This window comes from Tinamus guttatus, unplaced genomic scaffold, assembly GCF_059628265.1.
Source record: "Tinamus guttatus ecotype Peru unplaced genomic scaffold, ASM5962826v1 Tinamus_guttatus_pri_ptg000028l, whole genome shotgun sequence".
Classification (NCBI taxonomy): Eukaryota; Metazoa; Chordata; class Aves; order Tinamiformes; family Tinamidae; genus Tinamus; species Tinamus guttatus.
The window spans coordinates 846,353-864,498 of record NW_028288562.1 but is presented as its reverse complement, the minus strand read 5'-3'; the positions used below and the strand labels follow the sequence as shown (position 1 = coordinate 864,498).

The following is an 18,146-nucleotide window of genomic DNA, read 5'->3' as shown; positions in this document are numbered from 1 at the left end:
AAGGATGGAAGGAAAGAGGGAGGAACCTGCTGCAAAGTAAGAAATCCTGCAGTGCCACTTCCTTTTTTTGTTAAAATAAATGCAAGAGAAAGCCATCAACTGTGAAAAACAGCCTGGTGAGAAAGTACAGAGACGCAGAACCAAAAGATGAAACCTTTGTCCCTCAGTCAAATTATGCTAAACAAAACATGGGGCACTTAACAGGCATAGGAGGCTTTTCTAGGTATGTAGTTGTACTCAACCATGCAAATACAAGCAAATATTTTCATGGGTTCATCAGTATCACAAGTAAACCTTTCCCCCGGCATGTACTAATAAGCTACGTCAAATCTTCTCCACTCACATTTCAAGTAAAGCCTGTACTAAGATATTTGCAAAAAAAATGACAACTGCATTTGTCTGCAAAAAGCGAGCAATTCAGCACTGGATTATAGAGTCTCTAACTCCTTCGGCATGTTCTGCTTCACTAGACTCTTCTACTTTCTCTAACTCATTAAAAAAAAATCACTTGCTGAACCACCACTAGGCTTAAAAGGTAACTCTGTAAAATAATGCTCTAACACTATTAATAAAAGCAATTTAATCAGAGAAAAGTCAGAATCACCCATCATTATTCATCCTGGATAGAGTGAAAAAAGCCCTAAGCATTAACCATGCAAAAAGCACACAACAAGGTAGACCTTGCTTCCCCTTTCCCCACCTCTGCATTCTTATCAGATCTGCTAGCCCCAGTTTTCACGTCTGTTTATTTAAGATTGATAGCCACAGTATCAAGGATACATTTTCAAAAGCACTTCCTCTTCCGCTTCAGCCTTAACCTAAGGCCCCATTGTAAGGCTCTCCATTACATCGGCCCATCTATGTCTTGTGAAATTGAAATAAAATCAAGAATTCTTTTGTTTCCAAATATTAAGGATGGCAGAAATTAAAGAAAAAGAAAGTATCATGCAAGCATTCATTACATTTTTATTAGCACTATTTTGTCACTAGCCCACTTGAGTCAAAGCGCTATTTACCTTCACTTGACAAGTATGAGAGCAAATATTCGCATGTTAGTTACCTCAGTTGTCAAGATCTGTTTACCTCAATTGTCACTACAGAGTAGCCGACAAGGATACAGAAAGACAACAAATAATACTGGTTTCTCCATAAACAACAGAATTTAATATTATGCCTATAATGAGCATATGTTCAACATCTGAGAATGAAGTTACTGTGCTAGAAAAACAGAAGAACTACCAATGCCAAGGAAACAAATAGAAGTGTCTTCTTCCAAATATTTAATATAGCTCTCCTTCCAGACAACTGTTCAGTCACACCAGCGACTTCCTAATCCATCTGAGAAGGACTTCAAATATTGAGTCACGTTATCATCTTTGTGCTATCACAGGAGCTCAGACCAACACACTCATCTCTTGCACAGCAATTGAGAAACAACAACGGATGCAGCGAGTACAAAACCGTACTGGACACAGGTAGCTTTGTGAGTCACCAGGTTATCTCTAAACCCTGCTACGAAATAGGTAACTTCTTCGGGTGTAGGTGCTGAGAAGGTTATCCACAGCCACCGGTGTTTTTCCATCTAAGCAAACACCGGTATTTGTGTGAAATGAAACCCAAAAGCAGTATTAAGAGGTTATAAAGGACTACCTGCTTGACAGTTACCACAAAACAGCCAGCAAAAGAGGGAAGATGAGGGCAAACTGTCTTTTTGCCACCCTTTCAAGAGCCTTTCCTTACAAAATAGTTGAAAGATTTATTGCTTGAAGTCAATAGAACAACACAAATCACAGCACCCAAATCCAAAAGTAACTTCACACAATCTTTGATATTCCATGTCAGAAGAAGCCAACAAAAAATACATTTTTTAATAAAGGTAAAAAGCTATTAGCTAGGGTAATACCTTGCAACTCTCTGCAGAAATAATATCAGAAAATAAGTTCACATATCCTACCTTCTTGAACTGCCTGAAATGGGTTGTTGCCATCCACAAAGGTCACGGAACATGTGATTTTCTCCGTCTGTAGGATTTCATCATTCTGGTTGAGATCAGCAACCGCCATTCGAAAAACTTCCTCATCCTTTTTGGCAGACTCATCAAAAATTGCCCCTGGGGAAAAAAAAAAAAAAAAGAACAAAAATCATACTGGACCTTTCACCCTGCATTATCCCACAGCATTAACCGTAACGTATATTTTATGCTGTAACCTCATCCCTTTGCTCATTCCTGAAAAGCAGTTCTCTCAACACAGATCCCAGAAAGCCAACTCACAATATACAGAATTTCTACATTATAATTTATGACCGAAAGTGAAGAGAAGCATTACCTTCAACTAGAAACACCAGGGAAATCTAGGCAGGCATAAAATAAATTATCTGTACTGAAAGGTGGCCAAGAAATGAGAACTAATTACCTTTGCAAAGGTGCCATTTAATACACCGAATGACCACAACTGGCTAGAATATCTGTTCAACATCTTGTCCAGTGGCAATTAAAAAATGCAAAGTTCAAACGAGGTGAGAAAAAGCAGAAAGCAGCAGCAACACTGGGAAAATGAGTTAACATCGGCAGCTTCTACCAGGAGACAGATCAGTGGCTGATATAAACTATTTCGGTTCTCATTTCTATTAGATTTGTAAAATGATCACACCAGTGACATATCTGACTACTCAAGTTAGTAAATGAAGTTAATCAGTTAATTAAAAAAAAAATCTCACTTTAAAAATCTGATAGAAAGCAACGGCTCTGCCTTTCCTCCAAAACATTCAAGCTGAGCATGGTAAGCATGAAACCATTAAACTCAGGAGGAGCTGGCAGAGAAAAAGGCTTCTCAGGTGCTTGCAATGATTGCACAGCCACTTCCTCAGGTGCACTGGATAAGGACTCCATGGTTAACCCAGAAAGTTTAGCTTTTCCCTTTCTTTAAACTATAATGAGTACCTTTAACTTTACTGATTTCCCATTATTTTCCACTTGTTTCTTGCATGAAGTGTTAAAGACTCAAGTTGCAATGTTAGGAAGAAAACCACATTGTTAGTGCCCAAAATGAGGGCTATGAAGACCTGCAGGAACCATTAAAGCTTTCTTTTCCAGTCAGAGGATTAAACTGACAGATGAGATGCTTCAAAAAACAAAACAAAACAAACAAACCCACAACAGCAACTACCAATATATATATATATAAAAGTTTTGGAAACTGTTTTAAATCATTACAAAACTTCTTTGGTTTTCATGTTTATTCATCCTTGAATGCCTGGTGTCTATAGTAAACAGAACTAAGGCAACATGTGTGGTGAGGCAGCTAAAAACAGTAAAATAAGATGTTAATACTGATCATTTAAGCTCAATACCAACTAGTGCAGGGTGGGGGGGAGGGGGAAATGACACCACATTTATAGGCATTAAAGTAGATTTAAGAGAAGAAAACTTCATTTACATTATTTATGTTTTTTCCACTGACCTCCACCCTTGCCAGCACCACTCATCCTACACGAGCGTCATCTCTTCACACTACCTGACTGCGCTGACTGGAGCCTTTTCCCTCCTGAAGCTGCTGCCATCTGGAACAGCTGCTCTGCACCTCTCCACCTCATTCACCTGTCATCTCTGTGCACATCTCGGCTGAAATCATCCCGTTTCTTCCTCGCCTCTATCTCTGCTGCCCTTGTTTTCTTTTGTGCCATAAAGCAAAGCCCCATATGGTTGATAAGACACTTGGTAAGCAAGATGTTACCCGCTATGTCTTCTCCATGAAAAAGGCTATTTTTTGTATCCAGGTAGCATTTAAAGGTGCAAAACAGCATTTTTCAGTGGCACACCTTAAAAATGTATTTTTTTCCATCTCATAAAACAGCTCTTTTCAAGGCCAAGACACATCAGCTTACTTTTTGGGGGCACCTACTACTCGTTGCATTTAAAGCCTCATATATCAGACACAATTCTCCAAAATTTCTTCTCCAGTTAACACGGTACCTTACATTTGAAATGAGACACCTTTCAGAAGCGAGATGTTACTCATGCTCTAGTCCATGAAGATCCCCCCAGCTAAAATAAGCAAAGGTCTAAATGAATTACGCGGAAGTTGCAACCGTCGCTCCTGCTTCAGCTTCCTAGCAGGGACTACACCATCTTCTTTGAGAAGTTAAGGCTCTGCCCATTAGAGCATCCAATTTAGCTCTGCAAAAGGGCCCCTCAACACGTGCTACTCCGTTCCTCTCAGGAGCTGGCCGTGCACAGCAGCTTAGGCATTCCGCACCCAAGAGCGAGGAGAAGGGAAACCCGCTCCCAATCTGCTTTTGTGTCAGTTGCTAAACAAAATGGGAACGCTCAAACACTATGTGAATCATTCTGAAACTATTCCTGTTCTTACGTGTACGTTGTTAGGTCCCCGTGTTTTAGGAGTCCTGTTTTAGGAGTCATCTTGCTAGCACAAGTGAACTTTCCAAAGCAAAACGGGTCTACCATGTTTTTTTTCTTCAGCTTGTTATAAATGCAAACCTAACCTACTTTGCTATCAGTTTTAATATCCTTCCTTGTCCAGGCCTGCAATCACATTGAGGTGTGGAAGTTTATTCATGCAAGCTTTCCCTTTACCCATGGCACACAAACAAAGGTATCACTACTCTGACAGCAGGAACTAAATCCTTTCTCATTTCCTCTCGCATAGCTACAAAACAAGAGAACCAGCATGACCCTCACGAGTTATTCCTTCACATAGTGTATGAAACTCACTCCCCAGAAGACTTAGGAATGCTACTGTTGGGGTAAAGGGGAAAAAAGGGTTCACCATCATATGAAATTAGATGGAGCTTGCTTTTCTTCCACATCCCACCTCAGCTCAGAAGGCCTCATGTTAGCACTGGAACAGGCTGCCCAGAGAGGTTGTGGAGTCTCCTTCTCTGGAGATCTTCAAAACCCGCTTGGACGCAGTCCTGTGCCACGTGCTCTAGGTGACCCTGCGTGTGCAGGGGGGTTGGACTAGATGACCTCTAGAGGTCCCTTCCAACCCTAAGCATTCTATGATTCTATGTTAAACATGTCATTTCTAACTATACTCCAGGAGTACTCCCGGTATTGCATCAGCAGCCAATATGCTGACACAGCAACTGCTTTGCACCACTTCCCCCCCCCTCGTTTTATTAGCATGTCATTACTTTCAGCTTTATTTCAGAATCCGGATGAGGACAGCACAAATGTAATTCTCTGCTGGCTTTTTAAAAGCCCTCTGCACATCAATAATGTCCTGTAAGTCAGTAGAAAACTCTGAGCATTTAACTACCTCATTCTCACTCAACAATATCATCAGAAACCTGTCAATTTAAGTGAATATATGCATGTTCAATAAGTTCCCTAAGTACCAATGACATCATTAGACAGACTCATCAAAGATCACTTGTCATATTGACCTACACTTATTAAAAATATAATCCACATTATATGTCATCAGCTATTTCCAGACTCATTTGCACTGCCTACCAGATTCAACCCAGAAAGTGGAGAGAAATGAGTCTTGACCCTATGGATGAGATATGAAGAGATTTAACCAATGTTCATGTTTCTATTGACTAAGAAAGGAAAAAGTCCACTGTCCACATCTCGTAACATCACACGGGTTGTCTCAACAACAGCCCTAACCAACTGGCCAAAAATTTACTACTACACACATCTGGGAAGGTTTGGAGAGAAAAGAAAGAAAAAAGCAAACCTTAAAACACACTACCTTTTAAACAACTGCGTGATGGTCTAACTGCTGCTGCTTCCGGGAAAATTCTTTATGTCCAATAATACTTTGCCACTTGGTTCCAGTGCCTGACCCCAATGATGCTGTATTTTCTCAGCTTACTGCATTATTTTTCTTTATGTAATGTGGCTGTTGTAAAAAGGATGGCCTCGCTGTTAATATTCTGAACTGGAAGCCAAGAGCTTTGAGTCCTGACCTCATCCCACACATCCTGCAGGTCTAGGAGCAAGTCAGCAAAGGTCTCACTCCTGGTGTGAAACAACTCTAGGAGACATAAATTTCTGAGAGCTTAACTGAATCAGTTGATAGCTGAGATGCCAAAATAGAGCACAGAATAAAGTTCATTGTTTTTACTAGACCTAAACCATAGGGGTGTCCATTTGTTGGGAAAAGTTGCATGAAACCCATTCATTTTTAATTAAAATAGCAAATGCCTGGCTAAATGGCATACTACCATGTCTGCTTGAATGAATATATACACAGAGCATTAGAAGGCCAATTGCATAATGGCATTATTGTCAAGAGGAACAAGAGGGACTTGACACGTTTGACAGTCTGGCTGCTCTCATTTAGGAATTTAGAAGGTCACGTAGAGACCTTCTCTTGTGTATGCAGCTCCCCTTAGTGCGGCACTGCGTCGGCACTAACACAGCTGGACCCTGAACTTCACCATGACGCAGTTAGATCTGCTGCAGACTTTTCTGTTGACTGACAGGCAGTCTGCTACATGCAGTCAAGTCCTACAAAAGACAGGAAAACATCCGTGTGCTTTACCTTTCTCTTGCAAGATGACAAAGGTTTAGAAAGACATGAGCTATGTCAGTTTTTGTGTCTGCTGCTTTAAATCTACTAATCCCGTTCGGCTTGCAGCTGTGTAGCTGGAACATGACATCACCCATTGGTCACATTTTTTTCTTTTGTTTTGTAACTTTAAATATTTGAAACAAAGAGAAGGAGGAGTAATTTTATAGGTATTTCAATCTGTCGAACTGCTAGAGGCAAAGTCTGCTTCCAATACAATGAAAGTACTAAAAATGTAGTTACCACCTCAATACAGAGCAGTCTCTGCATTCTGCTGCTGAAGCGGGATTGTTTTCCAGTGCCCCAGTCTCACAGTAGAACCACCACACGGCCCTGCTGTTATGGAGGTCTTATTTGCTTTAAATGATTTGATTACAGGAGGGTATTCCACTGTATTACTATTTCCTCCCCAAGTCAGCTAGTCGGCTTTTTTAAAGACCTGCCTTGGCAGCAGTGAGGTGGCTCGACAGGTCGACAGAGGAAATGAAGGTTCAGCTTTTTATGTTACGGGCTTTTCTGAATGGACTTAAAAATATTGAGAGCTGATACTTCTGCTTTGTATGACAAACTCATTAACGATGGAGCAATGAAGAATTTCTAGGAAAGAAACACAAACCCTGAGGGTATGGAACAAACTGTCTTTGCTTTGCCTTTTTGTAAGTTTCAGTTTTACTAAGTTTAGTGGTGATCTTGGATGGTTTAAAGGTGGTCCTGGGTCAATTCATTTGGCCGCTATAAGTGCTAGAAATAGGTGGAGCTCCTCCAAATCTGTGAGAATTACTACTTGCACCATGTGCAGTGCTATCAAGCACAAGATCTCTTTTCTGTTGAATTCTATTGCGGCACAGTGGATACACATCAGTGTCACAGGGAATTATGTTCACATTTGGAAAGAACAGACTCTCAGATCTTATCCTCTTTATTTACACTGCCTGTCAGGCACATATGCACAAGCACGAACACTTTCCAGTCACTGTTGATTTATTTTGAGCTCATCCTGACAGGCATTTCTAATTGTTCTCAAGTTCTAAACTATCATTTAATAAGGCAGATGATATAACTTGCTAAGTTTCTCTTAACCAAAACTTAACTGAGTCTCATCAAGCCCATTGCAAAAAAATGGCTGCAATATCCTAATGCGTTTTCAGGAAGGCGTATTCCTGACTACAGGATACAAGGAGGAGGAGAGCAGCAGCAGAGCACTGCACTCATTAAAAATGTATTTGTTCAGGTGCATTTATTTTTCTATAAAATTGTCTAGAACAAGGGATTCTGGAAAAATTCCAGGTAAATAGAAAGCATCTCAATTGCTCTACACTCTCATCAATTTAACTAACCTTTCAGTAGCACATAGCTGTAAAAGCTACTACGCCAAAGGAATAACAATAGACATGCCACTTGCATGTGTTTGTAGTCATCTAGTTGACTGTACCTGTTGCAGAACCAACTGTGCCAACTGCGGAGCTGAACGCTGCTATCTGCTCTTGAATATGCAGCATGGCAAAACATTATCCAGACATAAAAATGCATTTTATAGTCTCTGTACCTTTCACAGGCTAAGAATAAAGATGTGCAGTTCCACTGTAGACTTGATGTGGCAATTAACTACAGCGATAATATCATCACATTCATTATGGATCAAATGAGCTGATAATAATGAGTAGCTTTCCATTTCTTTCTATCATATCCATAACTATCAAGTTGGGGTCTAGCTGTGAAAAGCATCTGGTTTGGTAGATATTATTGCCATATTATTATTAATGTCCCATACACAAAGTTAGTACAATGATGATAACCTTGCTGAAATGTATCTGCATTCTTGAAAGAAGCATTAGAAACAAACTTTATAATGTACATTAATAGCTTGCTTATATGTTACATTAGAACGGGAATAATACTGATTTGAGACAAGATTTCAACATTACTAGTCTCCATCGCGACTGCAAGAACATCTCACAACATAATGTCAATATAAATGATCCCATCCTAAAATTCCTGAATTATTCTTAAGCATTTGTCATTGCTTACTATCTTCTGCTCTCATACTCCTTTCCCTCTCTATACACGGAATTCTACCTTGTAATTTTTGAAAGATGAAATAATGTTAAATTATCAAATGACTCATACTTCTAGCTGGAGACCGAGTGCCTACTGCTGCCAAGCCACTACTTAACTGCACAGAGCAACTACGACACCTTACTCTAGTTGACATTTGGGGACAATGAGATTACGACTATGTTGGAGATGTTGCTAAGATATAAACACATGCCTGCTCACATACACACAGCCTGACATGAAGGGACAAAGATTTCAGTGGAATTTTTTTGAGGATATTTTTCTCTTTTTTCCTTTCTACTTCATTTTCAAATTTTACTCAAGCCTTTTGCTCCTTACAGTTTAAGCATCTAATGCTATGGTAAAGCCTAAGTTAGAATAATGAAATACAGCCATTAACAGCACAGATGGCCTATTTGATAATATTACTATGATAAGATGCTATTTTTTAAGCGCTGTACATTTCTTACTTGCTTCCTGTACTAAGTTTGCTGAGCTGCTGTTACTTCCTTCATGGTAAACTTGGTCTTTCGTGATTTTGCCAAGAGAACAAAGCATCCTGCTGTAATATTGAATTTCCAAATGTTCAGAGCTATGGGCTCAAGAGTGACCTCATGAACATCTACGTCAACTACTTAACCTGCTTGCCATTTTTTATAGAAGATAATGCCTTATCTTCTTTTCTATTAATTATGTTAAAGCCAATAACAGACTAGCTTCCTGGTTCATAATTTACATCTGTGTCTATAAAAATCACAGAATACAGGACACACATTTCAAAAAATTCTTCCAATAAATTCTGCTAAATGTGCTTATATTTGGGAAAGGGCGTAAAAAAGTATGGAAATCGAGAATAAAGAAAGTTTAATGTTATCCTACATGACACTTCCCAACATGACCAAGAAATGCCTGCTTTAAAGTCAGATTGTAGCTGATGCATTTCTGTTTTGATTTTAATAAACCTGCAGCTCTTTATCAATATAAAGCTCTCTGAAAATTATAACTCTGTCATGTGAAATGTCTCTGAATTTACATTTCCCAAAGCCTCACTGCAAGTGAATTAAATATAGTCTAATTCTGCTGAATGGTAATTTCCAAGGTGCAGTATATAATAAGTCTGTAAAAGAATTTTTCAGGTTATAATTTCCAATTTTAAGACAGAAACTCAGTGAAAAATTAAGAACAGCTGTTTCTTCAGGTGGCTTCTATTATTTTTATGATTTATCCATCAAACTTTAAAGGTAAAAATAAGGTAGCACTTAGGCAATTTACATAAATTGTGGATACGTTAGACAACTCTAAGTCTAAATATTCACTTCTGATACCTCTTTCCCACCTTTTTAGAGGGCTTCCTAAGTTGCTTTTGACAAGAGGCTACCAATATCGAATGTAACAATCTCTTTTCTGAGGAAACATGTATTTCTGAGGTGAAAAAAAATGTTTGTAGAAATGCAATAATTTAGGTCTAAACACTGACAAGTTATGCAATTGAAAGATGTGGGACTTGAATTTAACCTAGTGCTCTATCATGGAAAGAAATTATGATAGAAGGAAAAAAGAATCACAAATATTTTTGTAAAACTAGACTCAATTTTTCCATTTCTATTGAAGCCTAGAACCTGGCATTTGGCTTCAGATGTTCCCTCCTAACAGCCACATCTTACGAGCTACATGGAAGTGAGTAATAGTACTCCCATTCTATGAACTAAAGATAAGTAGATGTACACAGTGGCTTGCTTAATAACACAATAACTAGCAGCCTGCTAAAATTGTAAGAACCTAAACAATTGAAAACTAATCATTTACTCCATTTATGCAGCGCACAGTGCGGGAGGGGGGGAAAAAAAAAAAAAAAAGAAATACCTGAGGTGATACTTCTGATGAGATAAAATCATTTTTACTGCTACCTGATCTCTACTAATCTATTCAATGTTTGTGAAAAGACAAGCGAGTTAGGAACGAAGTACCATCATGGTCACACAGTTACTTGTAACCAACAACCTGCAGAATATTCTGACAAAATTTTCTTATTATTCTACAAAAAGGATAAAGAAAAAAGGATAAGGAAAAAAAACATGCCACTTCTTCCCATTATCTTAAAAATAATATTTTAAGAACCTGGAACCATTCTTACTACCAACACCTACTGGAAACAGATCAAGACTTTGTTTTCTTTGCCTCTGCAGAACACGATCTGTAAACAACGTGCCTTTTACTTTCTGACACATTTGATTAATACCCGATTGAGGAATGCATAGGGAAAGCCATGCAAGAAGCATAACCTTCAGACTGTTCTTCTTGTAGTCACTTTTGTCTTCTCAACTCTCCTAGTTTAGTAACTCAGGGCAAGATGTTTCTTCTAAAACGATATCCCTAAACTTTGAGGAAAGAATACCAATAATCAGTGCACACGGGAAATCCGAACATCAAAAGAAACTGGGAAATGATTTTACAGAGCACAAGCACGCCTGTTATATTCCACTCTAGAATCCACACTCCTCTCTTTTGCACTTAAATAGCTTCATTTGAAGTTCCAACCACAACTGATTTGTTGGAGAATTTCTGTTTATTTATTTATTTAGCTATTTCTTCTCTGTAGTATTTCCAAGCTAGAAGAAGATGCCTAAAATGTCATTACTGGATATTTAACGGTAATACACATGGTAGTTTTAGGAATTAGATCATTCAAGCATACCTCTGAAACTCTCATTTTTAAAGGGGGCATGGCTTTACTGAAGTGATGATTTCCCACTCTAGGTCCTTTAGTGTTTCAAGCCTTTCCTGTTAACAAAGCAAGGTTTACTGAGCAATATAATTCTTGAGGAAGGGAAAAAACACCCTGCTGCCTGTGCCTTGAGTTGAGAGGTAAATGCTTGACATTGGCCATAATAACCAAAGACGCATAGTAATCTGGCCTTGACCTAAGAGGAATATTTACTGAAGTGAGACTACAGCAAGGATTCACATCTGGATCTCCTCTCCTACATCCTCTGTGCTAGGTAACATCCAGTGCGAGTCTGTACTCAGATACACAGCTCTAAAGTCTAACTGTAGGTTGCAATGTTTGGTGTCATGAACAAAATCAAACATCTGCTCTGTTGCCCAAAAACAAAAATAAACAAACAAAAAAAAAACCACACATACACTAAATCATTACAGAAGAGGATTCACTGGATTGACAAGACAAGAAAACAACATTCCCCTGATCCTTGGATTGTATTTTATTTTAGCATTACCCTCCCAGTCATTAGTCATCTCAGTGCAACATCTCCTGATGGTTCCTTTCACAGGTTCTTGAGGAAAATAGTCTTGAAAAGCATCTTATCACTTGGACATGATAGCATGTCCACTTTTTTTTTTTTTTTTTTTTTTTATAATAGGCATATAGATAAGATGACTTTCCTCTTTGGTCTTACAAATAGTAAGCCAAAACAAGCCTCCCTTAACCACTAAGTAAAATTTATGGCAGGTACTGAACAGAGGCAAGAATATACATCCTTGCCAGGTAAGTCATTGCCCTACAGAGTCTTCCCACATTTCTCTTCCCTCCTCCCTTTAGTTTCATGAAGTTTGTATCAATGACTTCCCAGTTATCTTCCAAGACAGTAGAACATCTTGAGCAGGGCTGAAAATACCTTTGCTGAACCCTGGACACTGAGAGGTTGCCAAGATAATATGACGGGACACATTAAAGTTTTGAGACAGAGGAAGAACAGGGATCTTTGACACCTTTTCTAATTCCTGAAACAAGACTATAATATACAATAGGAAAGGCAAGACTACCCCATTTTCCAGCGTGTTTCATAGCTAAGGGAATTTACATATCTGACTCCTGAAGAAGGTTCAGGATTATGAAACCCAAAGGATTCCCATAATATGCTTCCATGCTTCTCATTGCCATAACCTTATTCTTTCCTGGAAGAAAAAAAAGCCCATTTAATACTAGCCCAGATGTCAAGCTTCACTTTTTGCAGAGATGATGATGACCTCAAAGAGTGATACAAACTTCCAGAAGACCACTGAATCAAAAGAAAACTCATAGTGTCAGTTCTGCTTCATTTCAGTAAACCTCTGTGTTTCTGAATCATTATAAATCCTCAATATTTTCATTCATATTACCACAAATAACAATATCCAAGTGTAGCCTTCCTGTACATGACCGCGAAAAAGCCTGCCTGGGGTAATACAGGTACGGATTCGCATATTGCCCTCGGATTCGCATATTGCCCTCCTCTTTTGCACAAAGTCCACTTGATTCTCATTTTAGGTCACTTGATTCTCAGAAAAATTGGAGGGTATTCCAGGAATGGAAATTATCTCTGAGTTAATTTTAAAAGAAAAATAATTTATTGTATATGTAATCAAACGATAATTAAGAGTGATAATTAAGAGTTGAGCAGCAATATACACTGTTGAAATGACAAAGGGAAAACATCTTCCGAAGAACTCTCTTACAGGTTACTTCTAAGAATTTAGGAGATACAGTTATCCCTGCACTTCTTATGAGAGATATTTTTATTTTGGAGCTTATGTTTCTCAGAACATGAGAAGAATCAATGGCAAACTACAGACCTGAGGACCACTTTGCATAGTCCACATTGAAAATAAAAACCTATGCTGGTACTAAGGTAGCCATTTCAGAACTCTCAAAGATACACCAACATAATTTTTCCATTATTTAGGGTTTTTTTTTTTTCCCGCCCATCTATTCAAAGTTAATAAATGCTTACGAGATCTTAAGGAAAAGAAGATCTTGCAGCTCTCGTCAAATGGCTCCATACAACCCCTCTGTGCTCAAAACAGTGTAAGCTTCATGATGTAGCCAATGGAGTTTCATTTCTTTGGCAGTTTAGTTATTAGTTATTTACAACAGAAACAGACATCAGACACAAGACAATACTCCATGCAGTTCCTGAACAAATCCATAGGATGGGCAACAGTCTGCAACGCAACACTCCTTCACCCAGTGGTCAAATTTGAATCTGCCTAAGTCTGTATCCTGTCCACCCGACGCTCTCGCTTAAGCAAGTAACAAATCTGATACTTGAAAACATCCTTCCATATCTTCTGCTGCTTTTTGTGTCTTTATTGGTGTTGAATGCTGTTTTTGGTTTTACACAGCCCTACCAAAATCAGGATGTTATCTCCTGGAAGTAGCGGGTTGCAGAACCAAGTCCATCCACAGTGACTTCTGCACTGACGATCGTGTTCTCATGCAAGTTGCAAAGACTGTGGTGATTCTGCTGCAAAGCACACAGGTGCCATGTTATCCTAAGATACTGGCAAAAAACACATTTTAAAAAAGTATTTATTACAATTACAAAAAAAAAAAATCTGTGAATGAGTTTTATGTACCAAATTTAATAATTACTGTACAGACTAAGCCCTAGCTTTCACCTATGAACACTGCTCACGTACTGAAGCAGCATATGTCGGGATATAGTCAAAGGGTTTGCTTGAGAACTAGAACTAATTTTCATAGAGATTATTTGTGACACATTTCCAGAGAGACCTGAAACACGCAGTGGGTTGCAGGAAAAGCTTAACATTTAGTCCACGTTCTTTAATAAATTTTCAAAGCAAGCTGGACTGCCCGATAGCTCCGCATGGCTTGAGCACGTATCATCATCTCCCAAACAAAACCATTCAAAATCAGCTTCTCACCAAGCCCTGGGGATTATCTGAGGGCTGAATTCTGTAGGGCATGGAAACTCAACAGACAAAAAGGTTTGTATCCAGCACAAGAAACTACTGCAAAGAACTCAGCTTAGCTGTTACTCCAGGGAGCAAACAAATCACCAGAAGATACAGACTGAAACCCTTCATCAAGAATCCTTACACGTTCTTCCATTTAAATTCCACTATGAGCACAACAGCAAATAAATATTTGTATTGAATATGTTTACTTTTCTACTGCAAACCCTACCGAGGGGAGTCAGGGTGAAAGTGCTGATGCAAAGCCACAGATGAGATCAAAACCGAGACAGAAAGTGCAAAAAATTACCTGAAGAGTGGTTTTTAGCATTGCATTACTTGTCCCTACTTTCCAGGGGGTTAGAGGCATCATCCAGGCAACCCAAAGTGGAGGCCATTACTTGGCATGGTAATGCTAGTGGGCAAACCATGCACGGTGTTCAAGTGCTCCAAAGGCAGAGGAATTGGGGGTTCACTTTTTACATGCCATTTTCATGCAAGGCTCCTGCCAAATTAAGGTGCTTGATGGGTGATTAAACAGGGGCCTGAGACAGTACATGAAGAAAAATGTGCCTAGGGCTGCATTTCAGCTGCAAGGTAGACGTGGTCTTGAAGAGAGCTGACCACTGTATGCTATCAGACTCGGCAGTGCAGAGGCAACCTGAGCAAAAGCAGCATGCACTGCTGCTCAGTACATGCTCAGTACTCAGGCACCGTTTTTCCTGCATACTTTGGCAGGCTCACTAATGCCGTGCAGACACAAGAGACCAGCTTACCCAGGCAACACTCAGGTCATGCACTGAGCCTTTCCCATGCATGTATATCATCCTGCATCGACCACTCTTGGCACGAAGTCATCAGGTCCTTTAAGGCTGATCAAACCCCACTGGGACATGGGGCAGAAGAATAAAAGGTGAGGCGAGATCCTCCCTGTCTGCTGCAGGAGCTTCCCATGGTCCTGCTGCCGGCAGGCACACCAGGCAGCGGGATGCATGGCTATGAGCCCCACATGCCACCAGGAGAGCCGAAAATTCCAAACAGGTGCCAAACAGGAAAACACGTCTGTCTAACGTGGGTGCAGGTGCTCACCTACATACGCACACGTCTGCATGGTTGCTATTGCTCTGTGACCAACTAGCTGCTGAAGGGAACCGCCTTTCCAAAGGAAACATACTTTTTGAGCTTTAAAGGTGGGCAGACTGACTACATCTCACCAAATACCTTGGCCCAACAGGGCACCACATTTCCAGATGGAGAAAGCTCACTTGTGTCAGAAACCTGCACAAACAGAGCAGCATTCAGGTTCAGATCCAAATGCAGGCACAGTTTGAACATTCTATAAATATTTCACGTCACTCCTGTTCTGCTACTTTTAATGAGAAACATTTTCATTTCTTTATATATACACACATCATGTAAAAACTTGTTTACATTCAAATAAAAATACCAGAAATAAAACACAACTTATTAAATGCAAACAAAAACCCTTTTACCTTGTTGAGGGATTTATAAAAGGTGAGAAGCAAGCAAGCAGAAAAGGCGTTATCCTCTAGGAGGCGATTTTGCCTGCAGCGTCACCAAACGACATACCCATTTCCGGCACAAAAACACCTAGCAACAACAAGGGCAGAACTGTTCGGGCCTTTTTTGGACTGTTTTTTCCTACTGATGTAAACAAACACTAGGCTGAATCATCCTTTCAAACAGCAGGCCCATGAGGGAGGGCTAATGCAGATTCGAGACTTCTGGAGCAAGGGCTGCGACTGTGAGACCTTAAGAAGTCAATGATAAGCCAAGGGCACAGTGCTGGTTCTGTTTTCTTTTCCAAGCAGATTAAAGTGGCAAGCAGCCTGGAGCTTAAGGGACGAGAACAAAACGCTGGCGTGCTGCAAACCGGTTCCCTCCACGTTTCCCCGGAGGGGGCACAAGGCGCTCGCCACAGGAGGCGACGCCAGCCTCGGCCTTCCCCGCGGCCGAGGCAGGAACCGCCTCAGGAGACGTTCATAGCTCAGCCGCCGTGGATGAGCTCGAGGATGGTAGAGAGATGAGCTGCCAGGATTCCGGCCTGAAAAACACCTTTTTCATCCTGGGATGAATCCTTCATGGGAAATGCCTGTGAAGGAAGTTGTGTGACCTGTGACTACTACACAATCAACTGTGTGTGTGGGGGTGTCCTCTCAAAGAGTCTCCTGCACTCCTCCTTTAACTTGGTCTTCAGTGCTCAGCTCACTAGGCCCTTACTTCTTTTTTTTTTTTGCAATCTCTTCTCACCTCAAGTCTTAGCCTTTTCCAGCTTTACCTCCAATTTTTTTTCTGCTCCATTTACTGCACGATGCCCTGTGCACTCCCTACTTCACCCACTAAGCATTTACAGTCCGTCTCTTTCAGGAATACAGGGTTTTAATCACACCTGTAAACCCTAGCCTGCCTTTAAAATATGACTACAAATCTCAGAAATAAAATAGAAATAGGTAACAAAGTATGTCTAATCATTTATATATATATTTCTGGTTTCTACCCCAAACACCTACCCTCATTTGAACACGTAGCGGGAGTTTTTGAGAATTTAACTATCTAGAAGAAACTGTGAAGCTCATTTCCTCAATTTAAGATGTAGTACTACCGTAAAAGTTGAATATGCTTTTATTATTATTATTATTTCTGATAAAAATCCCAACTTGCTCCTTCCAAATTCATTCACTCACTTTAGCAACCTGAATATAAGCAAGTAGGTGGAGAAGCAAACAGAGATTACAAGGAAGAAGGATAAGCATTAATACAAGCTCTCTGTATATTTACAACCCAAGTCAATTCATAAACCTACACTCTCTGTTGTCATCTACTAGCTAACTCCAGAAAAAACTTCAGTTTTCCTTTTTCAGATGTGCACTAGGCCAGATTTTGCCCATATATTAATCTATTTTAATGACTACATATTTACTACTTTATCATAGGAAGATTTTTACCTCTTATAATTACTGTTTTATCACACTGCAGCATTGCTAATTTGATGTTACAGTTTGGCTTCATGATTCCAGTATTGGGTATTAGTAACTAAATAAGTTTTAAACATAAAGACTAGGTAATGCAGATAACACATTATTTATTCTCAAAGGAAGTGAAAATAATGTTTTACATCATTAGCCTCAGTTCTGGCTTGGTTTAAATTCCACGTTAGAATTGAAAGCAGTCTGTCTCAGAGCAACAGCAAGAAAGCTCTATCATTTTGCAGATGAAACAGTCTCCATTTCAGAGATGCCATTTCTCTCTTCACAGTACAATGGTGCTAATTACAACATGCAACCAAGAGCATCTGGAATCTAAAAATCAACTTATGTCTGTATAAAGACACCCATTAGCTACACTGGGCATTGGATCCAGCTCTTGCTGCAGGTCAGTCAGTGTAATTCTCCTCAATGTGTCAGGCATTAATGAAGTTAACACAGGAAAGAAACACACACAGCAAATAGCTGATGACAAAATTGCCCAAAGCACCCAGCTACCACCAAAGCCTGCCCATCAGGCACAATTTCCTAACCTTCTGGAAAGCTTTCAGACTCCAGACACTATTCTGTTGCTGTCATTAGAAGCTCCATGACTTCTCTTAATCCATAAAGGTTACTGCGTGATGGTTTTCCTAGTTACCCAGAGGCAGCACTCTGTTGTGCTTCTTTGCAAATGATGTTTCAAATGGGGAAATTTTTAACCTAAGTCTGTGAAAAGATTCATTGTCTGCTAACTACAAAATCAACATAACCATGGACCAGGCAAGAGGTTTACCACCTTCAAGTTATTCCTCAGCAGACAGGGAAGACTCAAAACTTGTGCTTTGCTTTCCACCTGAAAGATTGCTGC

General features: G+C 39.7%; 1 protein-coding gene across 1 annotated transcript in view; it reads right to left on the bottom strand.

The window, feature by feature from the left end:
• The window catches only part of GRID2 (glutamate ionotropic receptor delta type subunit 2), a 561,587-nt gene that overhangs the window by 441,131 nt on the left and 102,310 nt on the right, over positions 1-18,146 (bottom strand). The window contains exon 2 of the mRNA XM_088529596.1: positions 1,955-2,110. Within this exon, the coding sequence (XP_088385722.1) occupies positions 1,955-2,110 (156 nt within the window). The remainder of the gene's footprint in view (positions 1-1,954; positions 2,111-18,146) is intronic.